The sequence below is a fragment of the Podarcis melisellensis genome (genome assembly GCF_964234715.1).
Source record: "Podarcis melisellensis genome assembly, chromosome: 14".
NCBI classification, from domain to species: domain Eukaryota; kingdom Metazoa; phylum Chordata; class Lepidosauria; order Squamata; family Lacertidae; genus Podarcis; species Podarcis melisellensis.
The window spans coordinates 32,819,547-32,841,928 of NC_138546.1; the positions used below are offsets into that span (position 1 = coordinate 32,819,547).

General features: G+C 44.0%; 2 protein-coding genes across 2 annotated transcripts in view; both read left to right on the top strand.

Annotated features, from left to right (window-relative positions):
- LOC309356816 (F-box and leucine-rich repeat protein 13-like) overlaps positions 1-22,382 on the top strand; it is a 243,429-nt gene that overhangs the window by 178,746 nt on the left and 42,301 nt on the right. The gene's annotated exons all lie outside the window — the stretch shown is intronic.
- The window catches only part of PLEKHO2 (pleckstrin homology domain containing O2), a 32,744-nt gene that overhangs the window by 4,405 nt on the left and 5,957 nt on the right, over positions 1-22,382 (top strand). Inside the window, 4 exon segments of the mRNA XM_081888595.1 lie at positions 5,993-6,145; positions 12,618-12,734; positions 18,255-18,359; positions 21,162-21,260. Of these exon segments, the coding sequence (XP_081744721.1) occupies positions 5,993-6,145; positions 12,618-12,734; positions 18,255-18,359; positions 21,162-21,260 (474 nt within the window).

Below are 22,382 nucleotides of genomic sequence, written 5' to 3' on the forward strand. Positions count from 1 at the left end.
ACCATTTCAGCCCCAAGGTGCTGCAGCTTACGGTAATTAGTTGTCCTTTGTCATCACTGTGCTGTACTCAGGTGGTTGAGGGAATGGTGACATATCTTGCAAGTATGGCATTGAGCAGTGGGTTTGTTTCAGGATTAGTTAACACACAGGACAGGTCAACCACAGGTGTCATCTCTAGGCTGAGCCTGCCATGTTCATGACCATTTAAGGAATTATAACAAGGATAGGGAACTTGTGGCCTCTATATATTGTTGGACTCCACTTCCCATCAGTCCCAGCCAGCACAGACAATGGCCAGGGATGATGGGAATTGTGGTCCAGCAGTTACCAAAGGACTGCAAGTTCCCCATACCTGGAAAATAAACTTTGCCTTTGACTAGCATCTGGTATTCTCAGCTAAACCGTTACTGAACAGGGAGGTTACATTGACCTATTTGGCTAGTATCCACTGATCATGCTAATTAAGAGATGATAGATTTGATTCATTTTTAAAGCTGGTTGCCATCACTATATCTTCTTATTTCCTTTTTCACATTCACACTGTTATCTTCCTTAATTGTTTCCAGGATTTTAGGCAACAGAAAATTGCAAAGGTGCTTTTTTTACAATCTTGTGCCATTTTTATTAGCAAGAAAAGAAATCTTTTTTTCTATGTCTTTATGGACTGCGCTTTCATTAAAAAACAAATACAGTATACCAATTTGTAAAAAGGTCAATTAAAACATCAGTAAATACTGGTTACTAAAAAAGAAATTCACATTACAAAGGCCTGTCTGAAACACATTTTTTTCAGATTCCTGCTGAAACTCTAGTGGTATGGAGTTCCACAGGACTGGGTCTGTCACACTAAAGGCTTGGTCCCTTGTAAAGCCCAGCAGAACCTCCATAGACAACTGCAAAAAAAAAATAATAATAATCATTTTTGAAAGTGTTTGAGGGCAACTGCTTTGAAAGGATTGCAAAAGGAAATTGTGGCCTCAGATCTTCAGGAAGCAACTGTCCACAAGTTTGCTCACCACATTGAGTGCCCACCAACCCAACAGGCATGCTTGTCGGAACTTAAGTCTGCGTTGCAGAGTCCCCTGAGTGCCTTGGAGGCAACAGAAGACATGTCTAAGCCCTCTTCCTGACTGCCTCTGAGTTTATGCTGCACCTTGTAGATTCTCCTAGTGCCTCTGAATGAAGCTGAATGGGAAATAGGAGACACACACCCCACCCTTCCCTATTGGCAAAGGGGTAGGGGTCCTGGCAAGCCTAAATAATAATAATAATAATAATAATAATAATAATAATAATAATAATAATAATAATAAATTATTTATACCCCGCCCATCTGGCTGGGCTTCCCCAGCCTCTCTGGGCGTCTTCCAAAAAAATATTAAAATACTGTCATACATCAAACATTAAAAGCTTCCCTAAACAGGGCTGCCTTCAGATGTCTTCTAAAAGTCAGATAGTTGTTTATTTCTTTGACGTCTGGTGGGAGGGCGTTCCACAGGGCGGGTGCCACTGCCGAGAAGGCCCTCTGCCTGGTTCTCTGTAACTTGGCTTCTCGCAGTGAGGGAACTGCCAGAAGGCCCTCGGTGCTGGACCTCAATGTCCGGGTAGAACGATGGGGGTGGAGACGCTCCTTCAGATGTACAGCCTAAACGTTAGATTACTATTAAAGCCATCCAACATTTGTCAACCCCTCCCTCAAACTGGAATTTCTATTTGTCCCATAATAAGAAATGTTCAGCGTATGATGGAAGCCAAAAGGTTAAATTTTGGACAGGACCTTTTTTAGATTGTATGTGTAAAGTCATATGTCTGAATTTTCCACACATACAAATGCAAATGTCCCTTCAGGTAATATTCTAGTATACTTGGAAGCAAGTCTTAAAGTATTCTTCTCCAGGAGAGAGAGTGGTACAGTCATACCTTGGAAGTTGAATGGAATCTGTTCTGGAAGTCTGTTAGACTTCCAAAACGTTTGGAAACCAAAGTGTGGCTTCTGATTGGCTGTAGGAAGCTCCTGGAGCCGTGATGGACGTTTGGGTTCCAAAAGAACATTCAGAAACCAGAACACTCACTTCTGGGTTTTAATTGTTTGGGAGCCAAGGCATTTGAGATCCAAGGTACGACTGTATATCTAGATTTTCACTAATGTGGGGGAAGAGAGCTTTGTACATCATAATTTGACACAAAAGAAATGAAATCCCACCAACAGCTTTGAAATGATCCAGGTCTTCCTTACCCTTAGAAACATGTAATTTGTGGGTTATTTTCTCTGCAATAGCCAGAGTTCACATACCCTTCTACTGCAACAAGTGGTTTAAGTCATGTTGTGTCTTCCATTTCTGGGCCAAAGAAGTTCTAGATAGGCTAGTTTGAAAATTTGTGTGTGAGTATCCAAAAATGTAATTGTCCCCTGCAGAAGTTGAAATGGTGCAGTCCAGAATTTCATCACTAATGTTCGAATCCACTGTGCACATTTTGGTTACAGTGTGGGAGGAGACTAGGAGGGAGGGTACCACTAGTTATACATCTGCTGTAGCCAATGTTACATCGGAAACAGCTGAGCTAACCTCTGTTGGCCATATACCTGGTGACTTGCCAATGGGCATCCTTTGGATCCATGTCAGAGCACTGATTTCAAAGCAGTTGTGTGGCTTCCAAGTCCACCGCGTTTATTGCTGGACCACACTAGCTGCAGACCACTACAAAGAAGTGAACTGGTATGCTCGTTCCAGCAACTGGAGTAACTTTATTTTTGATGCACTGGCTGCACCCCCAAAACCCTAAAAAACAAACCATTAGATACATGATAGTGGTGTGATCATTGGGGTCAAACAAGCAGAGAAACCCAGGACTGCCATTTGCAGAACTTGTATTTGTTGCACTGCAATTTTGCATATGTCTCAGAAGTAAGCCTCATACACGTTCAGTGGGGACTTACTCCAGGTAAATGTGCATAAGATTTCTGCCTGAATTTCAATGATCTGGTTCATAGTTTTTCTTTTTTTAGCCCTGTTCAAAGGAGGTTAGAGTTATAGACTCTTGATATGCTTCTAAAGGTTTCACCAAAAGGAGCTTAATCAGAAATCCTGACGTGTCTATATTTGTACAAGAACTGAAAGTTGCAGGAAGTGGTAATACATAGTAAGACATAAGTTCCTGGTATATTAGAAAGATGAGTTCTTGTTTTTTAAAAAAGAATATATTTAATCTGATTTAAGCACTCCTCATATCCTTACCCTCAAAGAATGAATGAATGAATCTTTATTTGCATCAGCCATAGCAATAAAACAACAATACAGTATAGAAAGAATAGAAATAAAAAGTCAATTATATAAAATACAATCCCTCAAAGAGATTTAAATAAGAAATCTAAATTGCAGACCTTTTCAGCATCAGTCTAATTAAAATTATGAATAGTCAGGTTCCCATAAGGAAGAAATTTGGGGTACTTGTTTGTTTGTTTGTTTGTATTGCACATTTATAGCCAGATTTAATTATTTTTTATTCAAAACATTTTTATGCCCTGCTTTCCCTCTTCACAAAGCAGTTGCTCAGAGCAACTTACAAATAAAGAGAAACATCAGTGCAACAGTGATCCAAGCACTAAAACACAAACCTTCAAAAAAATTTTTTTACAAAGAGCAGTACTTACAGTGAATATGTTGAGCAGCGACAGAAGAGAAGTTTTTAATTGGCAGTGGGGGAATAAAAGAGTAAGATAACCTAACCTTCAGCTGGTGCAAAATGTAATGGCCAGATTGTTCGCCAGAACAAGATGGTTTGAGCATATCCTGACCCATCTGTCCTGGCTGTCAATTAGTTTCCAGGCCCAATTCAAAGTGACGGGATTGACCTATTAAGCCTCAGGACCTCAATACATTAAGGACAACCTCTCCCCGTACAAACAGATCCAGACCCTGCGCTTATCATCTCAGGCCCTTCTCTATATCCCCCCTCCCAGAGAGGTTCAAATGGTGGCAACAAGAGAACAGGCCTTTTCTGTGGTGGCCCCCCGGCTGGAATGCTTTCCCAAGGGAGACTCGCCTGGTGCCATCATTACATGTCTTTAGATGCCAGGCAAAAGCATTCCTCTTGACTTGGGCTTTTAACTGATTAAATAACTTACGGTGTGTTAAAGCTGGTGGCATGTATGACAGTTATTATGATTATTTTATTATTATGCTGCCTGTTGCTATGCTTTTTATTATGTTTTTTTATTATTGATTCTCCATAAAATGTGTTCTTAATGTTGTACGCTGCCCTGGGATCTTTTGATAAAGGGTGGTATATAAATCAAATAAAAATGTAAACAAACAAACAAACAAACAAATCACCAGAATATCCACCTCAGCAATTCTCTGTGTTTGTGCTTTCCCCCATTTTCTTTCTAATATATTTCCCCATGACTTGAAAGTCATGCAAACCTATTTCTTGAAGATGTTCCAATGTTGGGGGCAGACTCATGAAAGGAAACTTCTATCTGATCTTCTGAGAATGTGTGCTGCAAAGTTTATTTGAACTCATCCTGTCAGCTCTCACAAGATATTATGAGACTTTAATTTACAGAGAGAGATATATTGGGAGGGGGGGGGAGTGGCTATTTGGCTATTTGGAAAATAGAAGCTGTTTGCCCTTAATAGGAAGGTATGCTGGATTTTAGGATTTTTTTTTCTTAGACTATATTGGTGTGTTTGAGTAGCCATCCTGGCTATGGGCTTCTATTAGTACAGCTTTGAGCAAGTATGCCTGAGGCCAAGGCTTATGTTTTTTGAAGGCGAAAAAAAGGGTATGAATGTGACTGAAAAGTGAGAACAGGAAACACCACGTTATATTTATAGTTATATATACATTTAGTTATCTATCTGTCTACAGTTTATATATATATATCTAATGCGATATATGTATAGTCTTGTCAAAGAGAACCCTGAATTACTCAGGGATCTTAAACCATTTCTTTCAACGAATTTAAAAAACACGTTTTCAGTCAGTTGGATGGTTTCCAGAGGTAGCGTTGACAAAGCACACGTCCCCCCACCTGTTCAGGGTGCAAGTCTCCTTGCTGATTTGCTGCTAGTCCCCATGAGTGAGCAATGTGGCTGGAAGTGGTAGGAGTAGATTAGAGAGGGGGCAGGCTCCTGCTATATATCCCAGGCCTGGCCAAGCAAGTAACCGCCTGCTGTCTACCAATGTTGCATATAACATAACTGCTTCTGTGTAGAAGTCGTGGAATCTGGAGCTCCAAATCCTTGCCTCCCTCCTGGTTCATGTCTCAGTTTCTGTGATTTTTATTCTCCTTTTTGTTTTACTTTTAACTTTAGATTTCTCGCTTCTCCTTTACCATATTTTTTCTCTTCAACACATTTTTTCTATGCTATAGTATAGGGGTGCTCAGGTGAACTCCCACGTGCCAGTCCTCAAAGGTTGGAGGGGGGAGGAAGTGGGAATGTTAGGCAAGACTCACTTAAGCCTGTCTGAAAAGTGGGGTGCCCATCTTGCCCCAGTTTGAGTGCATTGCCTCATGTCCTCGATGAATATGTGAGGGAGGGTTAGTATCCTGACGGAAGGACTACATGGCAGGAGCTGCCTTGACCTCTTGGATTGGATCTGATCTGTGGGCAATTGCCAATCATATCATAAGAACTGTAACTTGGAGGAACTTGTTTTCCTCTTCCCTCCAATTCCTTTTTCCTTGTGTGCTGTGTCTTTTTTATTGAGAGCCTGAGGGCGGCGACTGTCTCGTTTGCAGTGCAATAAAAACACACACACATGCAAACAAACATTTCACAAAAGGTTTCTCTCGCCTTGATTGCAATTTCTTTTCTCCTTAAATAACGGAGAATTGTGGTGTGGGGGAGACACAGGAGAAAAACTGAGCACCTCTTATGCTGTGCACATAAATTAAAGTTGCTTGTATAGCTGCATAATGTGCTGGGGGGGTGTAAAGGTTTGAGTTTCTAATGACAACCTTTCTTTTTTCCTGGTGTGGCTCTAGGGTGTGAAGGAGGAGACCCCAGAGAAGCCAAAGTGTCCTACTAAAGCGGAGAAAGCTGGTTGGATCAGGAAGAGCAGTGCAGGCCTCTTTGGTCTCTGGAAGGAGCGTTACATCCAGCTGTGCAAAACCAAACTGTTAGTGTATGAAGATGAGGTAAGAACAGTTGAAGGGAAGCTTCTCTGGAGAGGGCTGTTCTCTTGCTCAGTGCTCGGTGACACTGGGGCCTGCCACAATGCAATGATAGGATCAGCCACTCTTGTCTTGACACGGTGCCTTTCATTACGTTCGCCTGCTAAATCCTGAAGACCGGTGGCGCTCATAGTTCGCCTGCATTAAGGTTGCACCTGTCAATTCCGTATCAAAATAAGCTCCTGTTTCTCCCCTTGTATGAGACACCACATTCCAGGGAGCTTGCCGTTTTGGTCCATTGCAACAGAAACCAGCAGTCTTGTACCAATTGAAAGGTTCGTGTTGTGGCATGAAGCTTTGGGGATCGTAACCTGCCTTGGAGGCCCTGCTGTCTGTATCATTGTCCAAGGTGCTTAATAATAGTAGTAGTAGTAGTAGTAGTAGTAGTAATAATAATAATAATAATAATAATAATAATAATAATAATAATAATAATAATAAATAATGTGTATGCAACCCCACTTGACTGGGTTTCCCCAGCCACTCAAGAGATTAGGCACTTTTGGTAGTGGAAACGGTACAGCAGGGATCAGGAGCCTTTTTCATCCCGAGGGCCACATTGCATTCTGGGCAACTGCAGGGAGCCACGTACCAGTGGGCAGCCAATGAATGTTCAGTATACTGATTTCTATGCACATTCACCCACTTCTCCATCCAGACTAACAAGACACATTGTCTGAGTTAAGGGTACGTTCTAACCAGGCAAAAACACTTGGGGTGTTTCTTGGGGAGAGTCCCAAGGGAGATAAAGAGATTTGGAGGCCTGCATTCAGCCCCAGAGCCTGAGGTTCCCCAGCCCTGCTGCAGAGATTCACCCAGCTTCCTCCCTGTTATTTTTCAGACAAAATTTTGAAAACATGTCTATTCATCAAACAGGATTTTAATATCTAACTCTGCTTCTTTCTTTTATTAATTGCTTGGGGGTAAGCAGCTCTAACTCTTAGAAGAAAGACAGATTTAAATGTTGAACTAGTAACAATAAAGCCCATTTTCTTAGAAGCGCTGCTACACATTCCCCCCCTCTATACTCATGTGTGCCAGTGAGAGATACAGTTCTGCCATCTAAGGATCTGATCAAATAGATTCTAAGCCACAAACATTGATGTCAAAATAAAGCTGCTGTCCTGTGCAATTTTACGTTGCAGTAGGTCCTGCAGAATTCAACAGGACTTAATTCTGAGTAGGCAGAACTTTTTAAAAAGAAAGAAGAAGAAAATGAAATGCAGTCTGAAGCCCAGTGTTGGTGAAGGCCTGTTAGATTAGCAGTAGACATTCTACTGTGCGTGCAGAAGGTCTCGGGTTCAACCCTGGAATCTCCAGGAAGATCTGGAAGAGAATCTCTGTCCAAAACCAGGGAGAGCTACTGCCAGTCAAAGTTAACAATAGACCAGTGGTCTGACTCATGTTAAGGGAGCTCTCTGTGTTGCTCTTTTGTTAAGAGCTGTGTTTGGACTTTGAAGAACTGGGTTTGAATCACAGCTCCGGCATGAATATTCTTTGTCCTTGGGTGAGTCACTATTTTTCTCCTTCAGCCTTATTTTTCCCAGCTGTCTGCAGGAATAACAAGGACTTGCCTCACAGGACTTAGTGAGAATCAACATAATAATATTTATTATTATTTTTACAAATTTCAGGAACCTCTTCTTACATTTGCTGAGAATTGGCCAGGATATTATTTGCAAATAATTTGTTTTGATTTGACTGGAAAATAAAACCACATCAAGAGAAGGTGAAATGACTTCATAGGATTTGGGAACAATCAACTGAAGACTAATTCGCAGCTTTTCAGCAATTAAGGGTGCAGTCCTGCGCATGTGAAATTTGGAGGATTGCAACCTAAGCATCAGAATATAATTCAGACTTGGGGATCGGTGGTTACTTATATAATGAATAAGCCCTCGTAGACAACCGAGCAAATATTTTATGAATGATGCTCCTTGCTGCCTTTCATTTTTGGATATTTTAAAAGATTTTTTTTTATAATAGGTGCTAATTTAATATACTTTAAGAAATATGAGATATATAGCCCCATCAGTGTCTGCAGCCCTTTATAGTATAGGCAAAAGGGAGTAAGTTCCTGCTCCAGGGATCCTACAGTCTAACGGGAAGAGAGCAAAGGGAGAGCATTTTTCACATTGGAGAGCATTCAGAAACACAGGCCTCCTCTTGCAGTTGCACATACAAGACTTGGATTTCCTGGAAGTTGGGAGTAAAGACTGGGGTGGAGTGATGGGGTAGTAGTTGTATTAAGCAAGAGCGTCATAGAACATGATCTGGAGTAAGGCCTGTGTTCAAGTCCCCACTCAGTGATGACGTCTGTGAAGGTTGGGCCAGTTACATGCTCTCAGCCTAGCCTATGTTGCAGGGTGATTGTGAGGAGAAAATGAGACAGCCTCCCTGCATGTCAACCTCTGGCTCCTTGGGGGAACGGGACAGGATGTGCAAAAGGGTTATTTTAATTGTAAAATATGCTTGTAAATAACCACTTGCCTGGTCAACTATGGTATTCCCCCCATTTCCTCCAGGTGGCCAGCTATAGACCTGGTCCACACAGGTAACAGAATAAGACTGCAAGAACCCTGAAGTGGTAGAATAGGCTGTAGCACTTTTAACTTCAGGTGGGGAATGCCATCTTTGAATGCTTATCCACTGTAAGAGCTCCCTGCAAAGGAAAAGCAATGCCTCTTCGTTGTTGTACAGCAGCCTGCTCCGTGTTATGCTTGCTTTTTACTTTCAGAAGTCTCCCCCAAGCACACATAGAGGGGAACTATTGAAAATGTGGTGTTTTTCCTGCTGTCGCAAGTAGTGTAGTTCATTCTGACACCTGCTAATGCTGCTGCCCTCTTCCCACAGCTTTCTGCTAGCTGTGACTAGTAACTTCACGCGTGCACACCCCTCACTCCACCCTCAGCGGTGAGCTTGCAAAAGCTAACAGAGGCAAGTGTGGGCTCGCAGGCTAATAAAACCAAAATAAAACTGGAGACTACAGAGCTTCTCTGCAAGGCTGTTGTAAAAGCACTCTGCAAAATTAAAAATGGGGCAAAGATTGCGGTGGTGCTTATTTATTTTTAAAAGCGTGTATCTGGTGCCCTTCCTCTCAGGGCCGTGTTCAGACCATCACAGGGAAAGATGCTGTCTAATATGTCAAAGGATGGGTTTGTTAGAAATGACAGAGCAATGCAATAATGCCATACATGAACAGCAGGATTATGTTCGAAAACCGAGGTACCACTGTATTGCAAATTTATTGAAGAAAGGAGAAAAAACATATAGAAAGGAGAGGAAGAAAAAGGGGGACAGGAGAGAGAAACACACAGGAGAGGAAAAACATTTCAGCTCACATTAACAATACAATAACCATCAATACATCCATCTTAGCTTACACAGGTAGCTCTCCACATGCCAACCAAATGTCCAAATATGTATACAAATGAAGCTGATGTTTCTAAAATGTGTGTTCAGATATAGCAAGGATGTTATGGTCTCCAGACCATTGCTTGATAGATGGTGAGTGTTTATCCTTCTAGTCTCGCATTGTCTCTTGGCTCGCTATTGTTCTGCAGTTAAAACCCATCCTTCAGGAATGCAGAGTAAAAGTACACAAGCCCCACAAATACCAAGGATTTCACCAGTACAAAATTCATAAAGAGAACAGCTTTGGACCAGAAAGGGTCTTGTCCGAGGAACCTGCAGGACCATGGAGAGTTTCTAGTGGGCAACCTGTTCTACTGGAGACTGGGACTGGATTGAGCCCTTTTCAGCCTCTGACTTCCTTGGACCCAGGAGAGGGTCCCATGAGGGTCCTAGTCCTCGTTCTATAAGCCCTAGTGCTGTGGGATCTGGTCCAGAGGGCTCCTGTGTCCAGCCTTGGGTTTAGCAGCCCACATGAGGCTCCAGGCCATGAATCCAGACTACTCTGGCTTCTCATGTGCAAACTCAGGCCCCATCTGCATGGTTCCCCCCAATGAATCCTGGGAACTGTAGTTGGTTAAAAGTGCTGAGAGTGGTTAGGAGATCCCCACAGCGCTCCAGTTCCCAGAATTCCCTGTGAAGAGGGTTTGATTGCTAAACCACTCTGAGAATTGAAGCTCTGTGAGGGGAATGGGGTCTCCTAACTACTCTCAGCTCCCTTAGCAAATTTCCCAGGATTATTTGAGGGAAGCCATGGGTGTTTAAAGTGGTGTCATGGTGCTTTAAATGTATGAAGTGAATGTTGTTGCCTCAGTAGACTCTAAACTCGGTGTCAGGATCCCTGCTCAACCCCAGCATCATAACGCTGCTGTGTTTTTAAGGTAAGCTTCCTGTATTGAGGTCCAAAATGGACTGGCAACTGTTGGGAGCCTTGGGCTGGCAAAGTGTGTTTGCTTCCGCCAGTCCCGGTTGGTAGCCTTAGGACTGGCTGATGATGTCTTTCTGCTTGAGACAAAGGACATGATGACACATCCTGCTCCCAGATTCCATGTACAGAAGCAAATCTGGCAGCTAAATCTTAGGCCACATCCATACCATACATTTAAAGCAGTATCAAACCACTTTAAGCAGTTGTGGCTTCCCCCAAAGAATCCTGGGAACTGTTATGGTGCTGAGAATGGTTAACCCCTTTTCCCCTCACAGAGGTCCAATTCCCTGAGAGGTTTAACAATCAATGCCTCTTCCCAGAGAACTCTGCAAATTATAGCTCTGCGAGGGTTTGTCTCTGTTAATTTGTAGTTGAAGACGGGAGACAGCACGTCCCTCACAGTAACTATCCATACTGATCTTTAATTGTATTTGTTATGGATTCTTGTATTGTATTTTATGGCATCGCAATATGAAATCTATGGGATTCAAATTGTCATACAATAAAATGCAATATATAAGAAATAAAAGATGCAGTAAAAATACAATTTAAACCATGTAGCATCTAGTACAGTGCCAGTTTTCAGGTGTGAGAAAAAATGATTTTATATGTAATTACAGATAGGTAGCCGTGTTGGTCTGCCATAGTAAAAAAAAAAAAAATTCCTTCCAGTAGCACCTTAAAGACCAACTAAGTTAGTTCTTGGTATGAGCTTTCGTGTGCATGCACACGAAAGCTCATACCAAGAACTAACTTAGTTGGTCTTTAAGGTGCTACTGGAAGGAATTTTTTTTGTTTTATATGTAATGGAAGCAATAAAGTCTGAGGCAGAACTCCTGTGTTTTGTGGCCTCACCTTGGGGGAAAGCTCTTATATGTTATAGTATGGTTTAAATGTGCATAATGAGCTGGGATTTGCTTGTAATGCAAAGAGAGAGAGAGAGAGAGAGAGAGAGAAAGTACAGTAAAAACAAGAAGAAAGAAAACCACTGGGGTTTCAGGCACCCCATGACTCTGCTGGGCTGGGACAGGGCAGTAATATTGAGAGAGGCAATCTCAATCTAGCTATATATGCTTTGACTGGTGAGTTTCTTATGACTTCAAACAGACCCAGACAAAAATAATCTGTGTTTACTCAATGTTTCCGTTGTGTTCAGTTTCCTGTGACTTGGTTTCTTGCACAAGCTAGATTTTGCAGGATTGGGCCCATAATGATAAGATTATTTTTCTGCTTTACCCAGCAAGCAGCACCAGATATATGGACATGTTTCGTCTCAAGGGAATTTGGAACAGCACACTTTTGCACCCTTAGAATATTGCTGCCCAGTGACCATTTTAGTTGCTTCTACAGTGCAGTCAATTGGGCCTCCATCCCTGTGCTGACATTCCCACTGCGAGGAACCTGTGCTCCTCCAGCAGTTGCTGGACTCCAAACCTTGTCAGCCTCAGCATCAGCATGACTGATGGTCAGGGATTATGGGAGTTGTAGTCTAGCAACATGGAGGGCCACAGGTTCCTCACACCTGGTCTGTAGCCACAAAAGGATGTAACATTTCCAGCAGTTTAGGGGGCTGGGGGGGGGGAGAGATTGATTTTGATTCCCTGTGAAACTCCTTGCCGTTCCTCAATACAACAGAACCATCTTAAGTGATGTAAAGTAGCAGAAATTGCAGAACAAATTATTCAAAATGAGAAAAAATGGCTCTGCTTTCATATATGGTAGACATACGCTTATATTTTCCATCTCTGTGTAAAAGTTTGAAATACCTAATTGTGTGTGAATTTTATTACATCTGTGTTCTTCTCCTTCCGCCATGAACTTAAATCACTAAGTTCCATTTCCACACTCACAAGCTGCCTTCTGTCGTCCAGTGTTGCAATCTGTGAGCTTTTTACACCCTTGCAGAATTGCACAGCCTAGAACGCTTGTTGAAATGAGAATGGCTGGTCAAGGCCTGGCCAGTGGGCCTCGGCTTGAGGCAGGATTCGAACCCAGGCCGTCCTAGTCCAAGCCCAGTGCCCTCCACACAACATTGCACCTGGTTTCATGTCCCAGATCAGAGTAACCCAGTGCATTTTATTCCCCCGCCCCTTGCAGGACGAACAGAAGTGTGTCGAGACCGTGGAGCTGGAACGGTACGACAGGTGCCAAGAGTTGCGTGCCCTCCTGAAAAGGAAAAATCGGTTCATTTTAATCCGGTCTCCGGGTCACAAGGTAGGATGTCCTTCTCTTTGTACATGGATGAATTGTGTTTATCTGTCACCCCTCCCCAAGAAGCCAGTACTTCTTCTTGGTGCTGTGTACTTATCTGTGCTTCACAGCTGTTCTTTTTCACAGCTCTCCAGAGTGTCATGCAGATGTATTGGCTTGAGAAGTCAGAGATTGGACTGAAAACCTTCAGTATATAAAGCGTGTGCTGTGTTGCTTTATCTAGGGGCATGGTGTAGCTTGTTGAAGAGCTGGACTTTCCCGTGTAGCAGCCTTCTCGTTCTGCCTGTTGGAAGGGTCAGCCTTATGGGCGCAAAGAGAGGTGATTCAGGGTTGCAAGCGGTCTGAAATATACTCGGAGTTGAGAGTGGATTTCATGCTCTTTATTCAGCTCATAGTGGTGAGGAGGAATGAAAGTTCCCCCAAAGTATCTGCATGTGATTGGCTAATTCCGGAATTCTCCTGTAGGCCAATCAGGTTGTGGATTCACTTCCATCTGGAGCTGGATTGGGTGGCTCCTGCAGACCAATCATACTGCTGCATTGTTCTGGGACCAATCAGACTGCTGCATTCTGAATCCTATTGTTCTAGGACCAATCAGACTGCTGCATTTTGGATCCTATTGTTCTAGGACCAATCAGACTGCTGCATTTTGGATCCTATTCAACTCAGTACATAACACCATCAAAGACCTGCTATGCTTTCTGCAGCAGGGTCCCAGTCTCTAGCATCCCAGAACTGCCCAATCAGCATGGAATAGAAGTTCTTTTAGCTATTGAGATGAACCAACTTTGTGTTGATTGGAGCCAATCAATGTGAAAGGAGGTGAGTCAGTCACTGAGGATTGGCTCTGGGGGTCACTTTGGAGAAAGTCTGCAGGAAGAACACAGAGGGGGAGCTTGTTCTGCATGCCCCAAGGCTAAGCATTTAGGAACACTGAAAACGCAAGGGGCTTCAATTTCAAGAGAAAGGTGGGAATAAGGATAATGCAACTTAAGTCATTCCAAAAGAAGATATTGGAGCACTCCAAATCATTTGTATGTGCACAAAAAATAGTAGATGGTAGCTAAAAGGCAACACAGATCTGCATTGATCATTGCAATGGATTCCTAATTATTATTGTATAATCTTAGAAGGGGCATGGCTGTGAGGGGGTGTGACGATGAGGAGTCATAGCTGTGACTATCATGAAGGGACCCTGCACTTCTGAGTTTGCCACTACACTACTTACTTTGTGGCAGTAGCCCAGAGGACCAGTGGCTTCTCTTATAACCTCTCACTAACATAGGGATGCGGGTGGCGCTGTGGGTACTGCTCCGGCAGGAAGTTAAACGGCATTTCCGTGCGCTGCTCTGGTTTGCTAGAAGCGGCTTATTCATGCTGGCCACATGACCCGGAAGCTGTACGCCGGCTTCCTCGGCCAATAAAGCGAGATGTGCACCGCAACCCCAGAGTCAGTCACGACTCGACCTAATGGTCAGGGGTCTCTTTTCCTTTACTTAACATTAACATGAAACTTCTCTTAGCCACACACTCATTGTTCCAATTCCTGCATGCCTTGAAAGAACACACAAGGGGGTGGGGTGGGATCCTGGGTCACACTGTGTAGGCCTTCTCTGCCCCCTCCCATCCAGATGTGCCTCCCACCAGCTGCAAATTCATCACCTGTATAACTGGCTCAGGATCACCCCTCACATGGAGGATCTCTGTACACTGTTGCAAAGGCATTTTGGGTTTTTGCAGAGCCTTTTCATTGCACAAATCCCTTTTGCAGTTCTTGGTTTCTGATCCTGCCTTGCTGAGGGCCAAAGGGATGCAGGGGGACCCATTTCAGAATGAAACTCTGTGGCTGGAGTGGTTGACTCACGCCAACGAAAAGTTTACTGTTCAGAGACTCCCCAACCCCCACATAGCTTGCATTCACTGGGAATCTGGCGCGAGTGTTGACAGGCAACATAATTGTGCAGATGTTACACCGGGCTTCCATTAGCAGGCCAGCATACACAACTGTGTGTCCCTTTTTTATTTTCCTGTTTTGGAATTGCAGCTGTGGGAAGATATATCAACAGAGCATTAACACACATTTGTGACACTTGCTCCTCTGTCCTGAAGATTCAGCCCCTTCTACCCCCTGACCCCAAGTGGACTACAGTTGCTTTTTCTTGTCATGGCGTAGGATGAGAGGTGGGGCGGGGGGGGGGAGTCAGCTCACGGCTGAGGATTTGACGTGAGGGTATGGGTTCACTTTCGGAGGTGGGGGCCCGGGGAAGGCTCGTGCCCATATTGCATCTCTAGATGCTGAAAATTTGCCAGGATGCATAGAAATTTCACGGCCTCTGTCGCGTGATGCAGAGTCTAATCCAGCTGTCCATTTGGAAGAATATGCAGATCCAAAGATATTGTGCAGAAAAAATTCCAAATTCAATCCCTGGCTCTTCCAATCAGAAGTCTCATGGGATGGGGTAGAATTTTATTTGTCTTAGATCCTAAAGTGCTGCTGCTGGTCAGACCAGATGTAGGGACAATATTCCAGGGGGGCCGTACTTTGGTGGGTGGAGCCAGAGGCAAAGTGGGTGGAGCAAACTACAGCATCACCTTGATACTGCAGGCTATACAGTGGTACCTTGGGTTACATACGCTTCAGGTTACATATGCTTCAGGTTAAACACTCCACTAAGCCAGAAATAGTGCTTCAGGTTAAGAACTTTGCTTCAGGATAAGAACAGAAATTGGGCTCCAGCGGCAGCAGCAGGAGGCCCCATTAGGTAAGTGGTGCTTCAGGTTAAGAACAGTTTCAGGTTAAGTACAGGCCTCCGGAACGAATTAAGTACTTAACCCGAGGTACCACTGTATTCCTCAACAAGAATGTTTCATCCAGGAAAGCAAGAGGCATAACAACAACAACAACAACAACAATTTATTATTTATTAATTTATTATTTATACCCCGCCCATCTGGCTGAGTTTCCCCAGCCACTCTGGGCGGCTCCCAATCAAATGTTAAAAACAATACAGCATTAAATATTAAAAACTTCCCTAAACAGGGCTGCCTTCAGATGTCTTTTAAAGATGGGATAGCTGCTTATTTCCTTCACATCTGAAGGGAAGGGTGTTCCACAGGGTGGGCGCCACTATTGAGAAGGCCCTCTGTCTGGTTCCCTGTAACCTCACTTCTCGCAATGAGGGAGCCATCAGAAGGCCCTCGACGCTGGATCTCAGTATCCGGGCTGAACGATGGGGTGGAGATGCTCCTTCAGGTATACAGGTATCATGGTTCAAGGATGCTTTTCAGCCAAGCAGAAGCACTTTATGGGCTCGCATCAGGAGGACTGATGTGAGCTGTGGCATGGAAAAGGGACATGGTTTGGGTAAAGTCCTGTGGACCAGACTGACAGGCTTGGAAGGCCTCCTTCAAATCCTGTTCTTACTGTTCTGGGCAATTTAGATGGGTGCTGCTGCTGTTATTTCGTGGGGGAAGCGTGTCTGTTTAGGAATGCATCAAGTGACTTCTCTTTCTCTCTCCAAATAAAATGTGTGTGCCTCGCTTCCCAAAACACACCTTTCCCCCCCGCCTTCATTCTGTGGGTTTCTAGCCAACGGCTTGTCATGGAAAAAGATGGCTGGACTATTGGGACACTCTTAAAATTACAGTAAGCGGCACGCGTCGTTCAGCATGGGTGCTCTCATGCTGTGATTTGCCAGAACAGCTTTTTTTTCCTGGCACTGCAGGGCTGTGTTTATAAGGGTGACTCAGACTCAGCTGGCTGGGCACTTGGGAGGAGCACAATGTCCATCCAGCAAACTGTCCCTCTTGGTTTTCTCTTGGGCTGCTGACCCTTTTTACCTTGGTAGCAGCTGCAGCAGCAGCAGCAGGAAGAAAAAAAACAACCCATCAGATCTGCCTTTTACAGAGTTAGACCTAGCTCAGTATTGTCTACAAGGGGGCAGAGGTGGGGAAGAGACATAGCTCAGTGGAAGAACATCTGCTTTGCATTCAGAAGGTCCCAGGTTCAATCCCCGGCATCTCCAGATAGGCATAAGAATGTCCCGTGTTAGAAACTCTGAAGAACTGCTGCCAGTCAGTGTGGACAATACTGAGCTAGATGGGCCAATATTCTGACTTGGTATAAGGCAGCATCCCATTCCAATCAACTATTCAGAACAATGAGGACTAGAATCTCACTCTTTTTTTAGAGGAAGAGCTGTGGTTCAGTTGTTGAACATGCAAAAGGTCCCAGATTCAGTCCTCAGAACTTCCAGGCTGGACTGCCTGAAACCCTGGAGAGCCACCACCAGACAATACTGAGCTTTTAGGGTGTTATTGTCTTAGATCCTAAATTGCTCTTCTATTAATGCATGTGGCCATGGCGATTTCTGCCCAACCCCCCACTCCCTCTCCACTCCCCAAGCTCACAGAAACAGACGGAAGAGCACATGGGACTACAGAAGGAAGGAGAAGGCAGCAACGTCCCATTTATATGAACACTGAAAACTGCATTATACCAAGTCTGACGATTCTTCTATCTAGTTCAGTGTTGTCTACACTGACTGGCAGCAGCTCTCCAGGGCTGGAGGCAGGGCAGCTTTCCCAGCCCTACCTGAAGATGCTGGGGATTCTGCTTGGCGCCACAGCCATTTACTTTCATTTTTCACACATGTGAACTATTTTCCAAAGATAGAAAGAGAGTTAAGATCCAAACCACTGATTTTAAGTGCTGTTAGCCACCTTTTATGTTTTTACCGGTGTCTCTAGTAAATAACAGAGGCCCACGAACTCCAGAATTCTTTGGAAGAATCCAGTCACCCAGTAGATACTGGGCCAGTGGTCAACGTGTCGCTCTCTGGATCAACCCCATCAACCCCAATGAGCATGGTCATAGAAACCCAGCCAGATGGGCGGGATATAAATAATATTATATTATATTATATTATATTATATTATATTATATTATATTATATTATATTATATTATATTATATTATATTATATTATATTATTATTATATTATAATGATGGGAGTTGAAGTCCAACAACATCTGGAGGGTCATAGCTTCCCCATCCCTGGCTGAAAACACATTTTCTGGCTGGGCTAAAACTGAATTACACGTTACAGCAGGGATTGGAAGCCTTTGTCCCTCAAAATGTTTTTGAACTTCCAACCCTCAACAGCCTTCGCCAGCATGGCCAGTAGTCAGGAATGATTGGACCAGTTACATCTGGAGGGCTGTAGGTTAATCACTCCTGGTCTACAGGAAAGTAGATTGCTGGTTCACTAGAAGGTGGATGGTCCTCTGCAGTTGGGTGTGATCAATTTTTTCAGCCCTGATCTACAGCACAAGAAAATCTTTGTTCCTTTGAGCTGCCTGGTTTAGCCGTTGCCCGTGCTTAGATGGATTTCTCAGCATTGATTGAAATGCGGGATGGGCGTTGATTTTATTTTAAAAAGAAAAGAAAAAACACAAGCCAACTGTAAACCCAAATTGCAGTCCTTGAGTATAGTCCACACCTCTCTCTTTTCCTTTTTCAGGTGCAAGATATCAAATTTCAGGCATCCAGCGGGGAAGAAAAGGAGTCGTGGATGAAAGCTCTCAATGACGGCATCAACCGGGGCAAAAACAAAATACTGGATGAGGTAGCGTGAATGACAGGGAGCTGCTTTCTGCTCTGCTTCATACTAGTCCATCCAGCTCAGCATTGTCTGTAGCAGGAGTAGGGAAACCTTTTCATCCCTGAGGCCACATTCCCTCAACTGGCAGCCTTCCAAGAGCCACACGCCCGTGATAGATGGGGCCAGAGGCAAAACTAGGTGGAGCAGTAGATGTGACTCTTACTTTTGTCCAGCAGGCTACATCCCAGCTGTGCAGAAATCTCCACATGCACACCTCTCCTTCCTGGAATGTCACCTACTGTAAAGGTAAAGGTGACCCCTGACCATTAGGTCCAGTTGTGACCGACTCTGGGGTTGCGGTGCTCATCTTGCTTTACTGGCCGAGGGAGCCGGCATACAGGTTCCGGGTCGTGTGGCCAGCATGACTAAGCTGCTTCTGGCGAACCAGAGCAGCACATGGAAACGGCGTTTACCTTCCTGCCTATTTATCTACTTGCACTTTGAGATGCTTTCGAACTGCTAGGTTGGCAGGAGCAGGGACTGAGCAACGGGAGCTCACCCTGTCGCGGGGATTCGAACCGCCGGCCTTCTGATCAGCAAGTCCTAGGCTCTGTGGTTTAACCCACAGCGCCACCCACAGTCCCTCCTGCTGCTTCACCGTTTGCTTCTGGCCCAAGCCCCTTCTGGCCCCACTGACATGTGCCCACCTGAGGGTTTCCTATGAAGGAATGCAGCTCTCAGGCTGCAATAAGTCCCACACCTGCTCCTCCTATAAGCAGTGATATCGCATGAGCAAGTAAATTTCAGGTGGGTGTTTTTCCCCCAGTATTGCATCTAGCTCTAGGCTTGGCGGTGTCGAGGGGAAAGGATTTATTTTGGCCGGAGAAGAAAATCCGCTTGGGCTGGCCCTCCGTGGGCCTGTATCAAGGGCAGTTTTGGCAGCGGAATGTAAACTCTGAATGAACTTGGAGTCTGGTTTTCCGTCTCCTCCCCTCCTCGCTCTCTCTCGCAATTAAGCCCAAAGGGAGATTTGTGTGTGTATGTGTGCAGTGTGGAGCTGTAACCGTTGAGAAGGAAACGGTTTCATAAGAACTGACCCATCCCTCTCCCACCAACAACATTTCCCCCTTCTCGCAGAACTGAATTGGCTTTGAGCGTCGTGGTATCACCCGCTCCTCAAACTGAGCACAACAGGGCCAGCTGGGAACAGCAGACTAATTGCAGTTGCCTTGCAAATCCAAGGCGGGGGGGGGGGGGCTGAATTCAAGGCATTCAGGGCTCCCGTTACACAGGAAGAAGGAATTGCAGAAGTGATGTCATGTTGGGTGATGCTGGCAGCGTTTGCTGTATCTATGGAGTCGCTGCCAGAGGCGGCTGTGTATGCCCTGAACTAGTGTATTGTGAAGTCTGGACATATTGTTTTCCTCTGGTGGGTGGGTGTGCTAATGAACTCCATCTGCCCCTTGCTGACAGCGTCCAAAAGGAAGAGTCTCCTGGGTGAGCAGGCTTCCAAAGCATCTAAGGCTGAAAACTTGGGTCTTTCTGGAAAAAGAACTATGTACGAGAAGAGAATCCAGAAGGGTGCTAGAAAAGACTGTATGGGGCTCTTTTCTCCATTGCTGAAAAATCTTAGCATGATTCTAAGGTTATTGGAATCTGCTACAGCAGAAAATCTTTACTTATTGTATCAATAAGTCAATACATCATTGCTCATAACAATCAAATACTAAAATCATTTCAAAACTTAACACAGCAAGCTGACAAATAAGTCAGTTTGCTTTATATGAACATTAACATTTAAGGGCATCATAAAATGAGCTGCCAATCACAACAACATATTGATTAATGACGAATATACTATACATTCCAGTGCAATTGGATAATATAACCACCAGCCCCTGCATGGCAGTATTATATGTACTATATAGTTATTTGGAAGTCAGGGCTGCTTCACACACAATCAGTCAATTTTCAAAAAGAGCTTGTAATTTTTAAATGTTTGAACAATGGCAGTGTCTTTGTGTGTAAATCATGCATCAACCGTCCCAGCCCATGGACCCCAAATACCTGCTTGTACCACTCTGACAAATGTTATAAACTTGTGACAGCCAACTTTTTCATCCTGGTGGTAGGGGGCTCTCTTTAGCAAGAGAAGAGATGTTAACGGCATTGTTGAGACCCTAAGTAGTTTGGGTGGAAGGGTCTAGTCTGAGGTTGAAAAATCTGCCATGTCCTCCTTCCTAGTATAAGATGAGAGAGCATAGATATTCTCTCAGTGTTGTCTACACCGAATGACTCTTCAGGGTTACAGAATAAGCTTCCTAGGGTAGCTCAGTTGGTAGAGCATGAGGCTCTTAATCTCAGAGTTGTGTGTTTGAGTCCGACGTTGGGCAAAAGATTCCTGCACCTTGTGGTTGCGTCCAACTCTACAGTTCTATGATTCTGTTATTTTTCCCTGCCATATGTAGAATTGCTAGGACCTCCTGTGTGCAAAGACTGTGTTCTACCACTGAGTTACAGTCCTATGTTCCAGAGGCCTTTCCTATTGTAACGCGAAGGCTACTGCTCTCCAGATCAGAAGTGGCTAACTCTCTACTTGGTGCAAGGAGGGTTGGAAAAACAAGGCCATCTCTTATATAAATTATACCTCGTAGTGGTTTTTAATGCAGTGATTGATTTCTGTGCTGTATCAATTGATGTGTGAAGGAGTCATCCAAACTTGGTAGTTTTAGCAGGGTTGGAAGGCTGGATTCCTTTAGTCTTCATCCATTCATGGGCAAAGAAGGTGATGTTGTTTCCCTCCTCTGTTTTCTTCCCTGTTTAAAGGTGAAGGTTGATCCAGACCTCTCTCTGGAACACGTGACACGAAATAGAGCAAAATTGGCTCAGGGCCGTCGTCCACCAACCAGATACCATCTCAAAGAGGTAATAATCAAGGCTAGGAAAAAAACCCAACTCCACTTTTTATGTTTGGTAGTCTGAATTCTGTATCTTAAATGCACCACAAGAGCCAATACGTTCAGCCTTTGGAACCCAGGAAGCAGCTGTATACTGAGTCAGACCATTGTTCAATCACCTCAGTACTGTCTGCACTAATTGGCAGTGGCTCCTCGGGGTCTCAAGCAGGAGTCTCTCTCATCCCCAACTGCAGTTGCTGAGGATTGAACCTGGGACCATCTGCATTCACAGCTATGTACTATGGCAGGCATGGCCAAACTTGACCCTCCAGCTGTTTTGGGACTACAACTCCCATCATCCCTAGCTAAAAGGACCAGTGGTCAGGGATGATAGGAACTGTAGTCTCTAAACAGCTGGAGGGCAAGTTTGGCCGTGCTTGCGCTATGGCTTTCCCCCTGTAAACAATTTCCTGGCAGGTAGCCACATTAGTTTCTTGCAGTGAAAACAATCAGAATATCTTGTGTCACCTTAAAGATGAACAGAGTCATTAAGGCAAATATTCAATTCAATTCCTTTATTCGACCGATAGTCAGAAATAAAACACAGAAATAAAACACAATACAGAATTATGAACTAAAACAGGCAAATATAAAAATTTTTAGTTGAGAGTCTTTGTCTTTGCATGTATATGTGTGAAATATAAAGTGCTATTTTTCTAGAAAAAGAGGCGCCGGAACTCACTATGACCTTGTTCTCTTAGAATGGCAGGCACGCCCAACTGACGTGCTGGAACTGAGTTCCGGCTGAAAAAAGCCCTGGAAGTATATATTCTGTTATATTATACAGTATATAATTAATTTTGGACAAAGGAATTATGCATAGCACATTTTACCTGTCCCACCTCCAGATCTGTAGTAAATCTTGCGTATAAGTTATTTATGCTGCAAGCTATGGGGTCAAGCACAGAACCTTACATGTGATTTGGTGCTTATATTTAGTCTGAATGTTTCGAGGTTGCTGCTTGGCAGAAGCCTCTGAAACTGCTAGCCAACAAGCCAAATCCAAATGATAGTAAAACGATCATAAATCAAGGTTAAACATGTACACGATTTAAAAATCGGTAATAACCAGTGGAGTGAAAGTGAATTG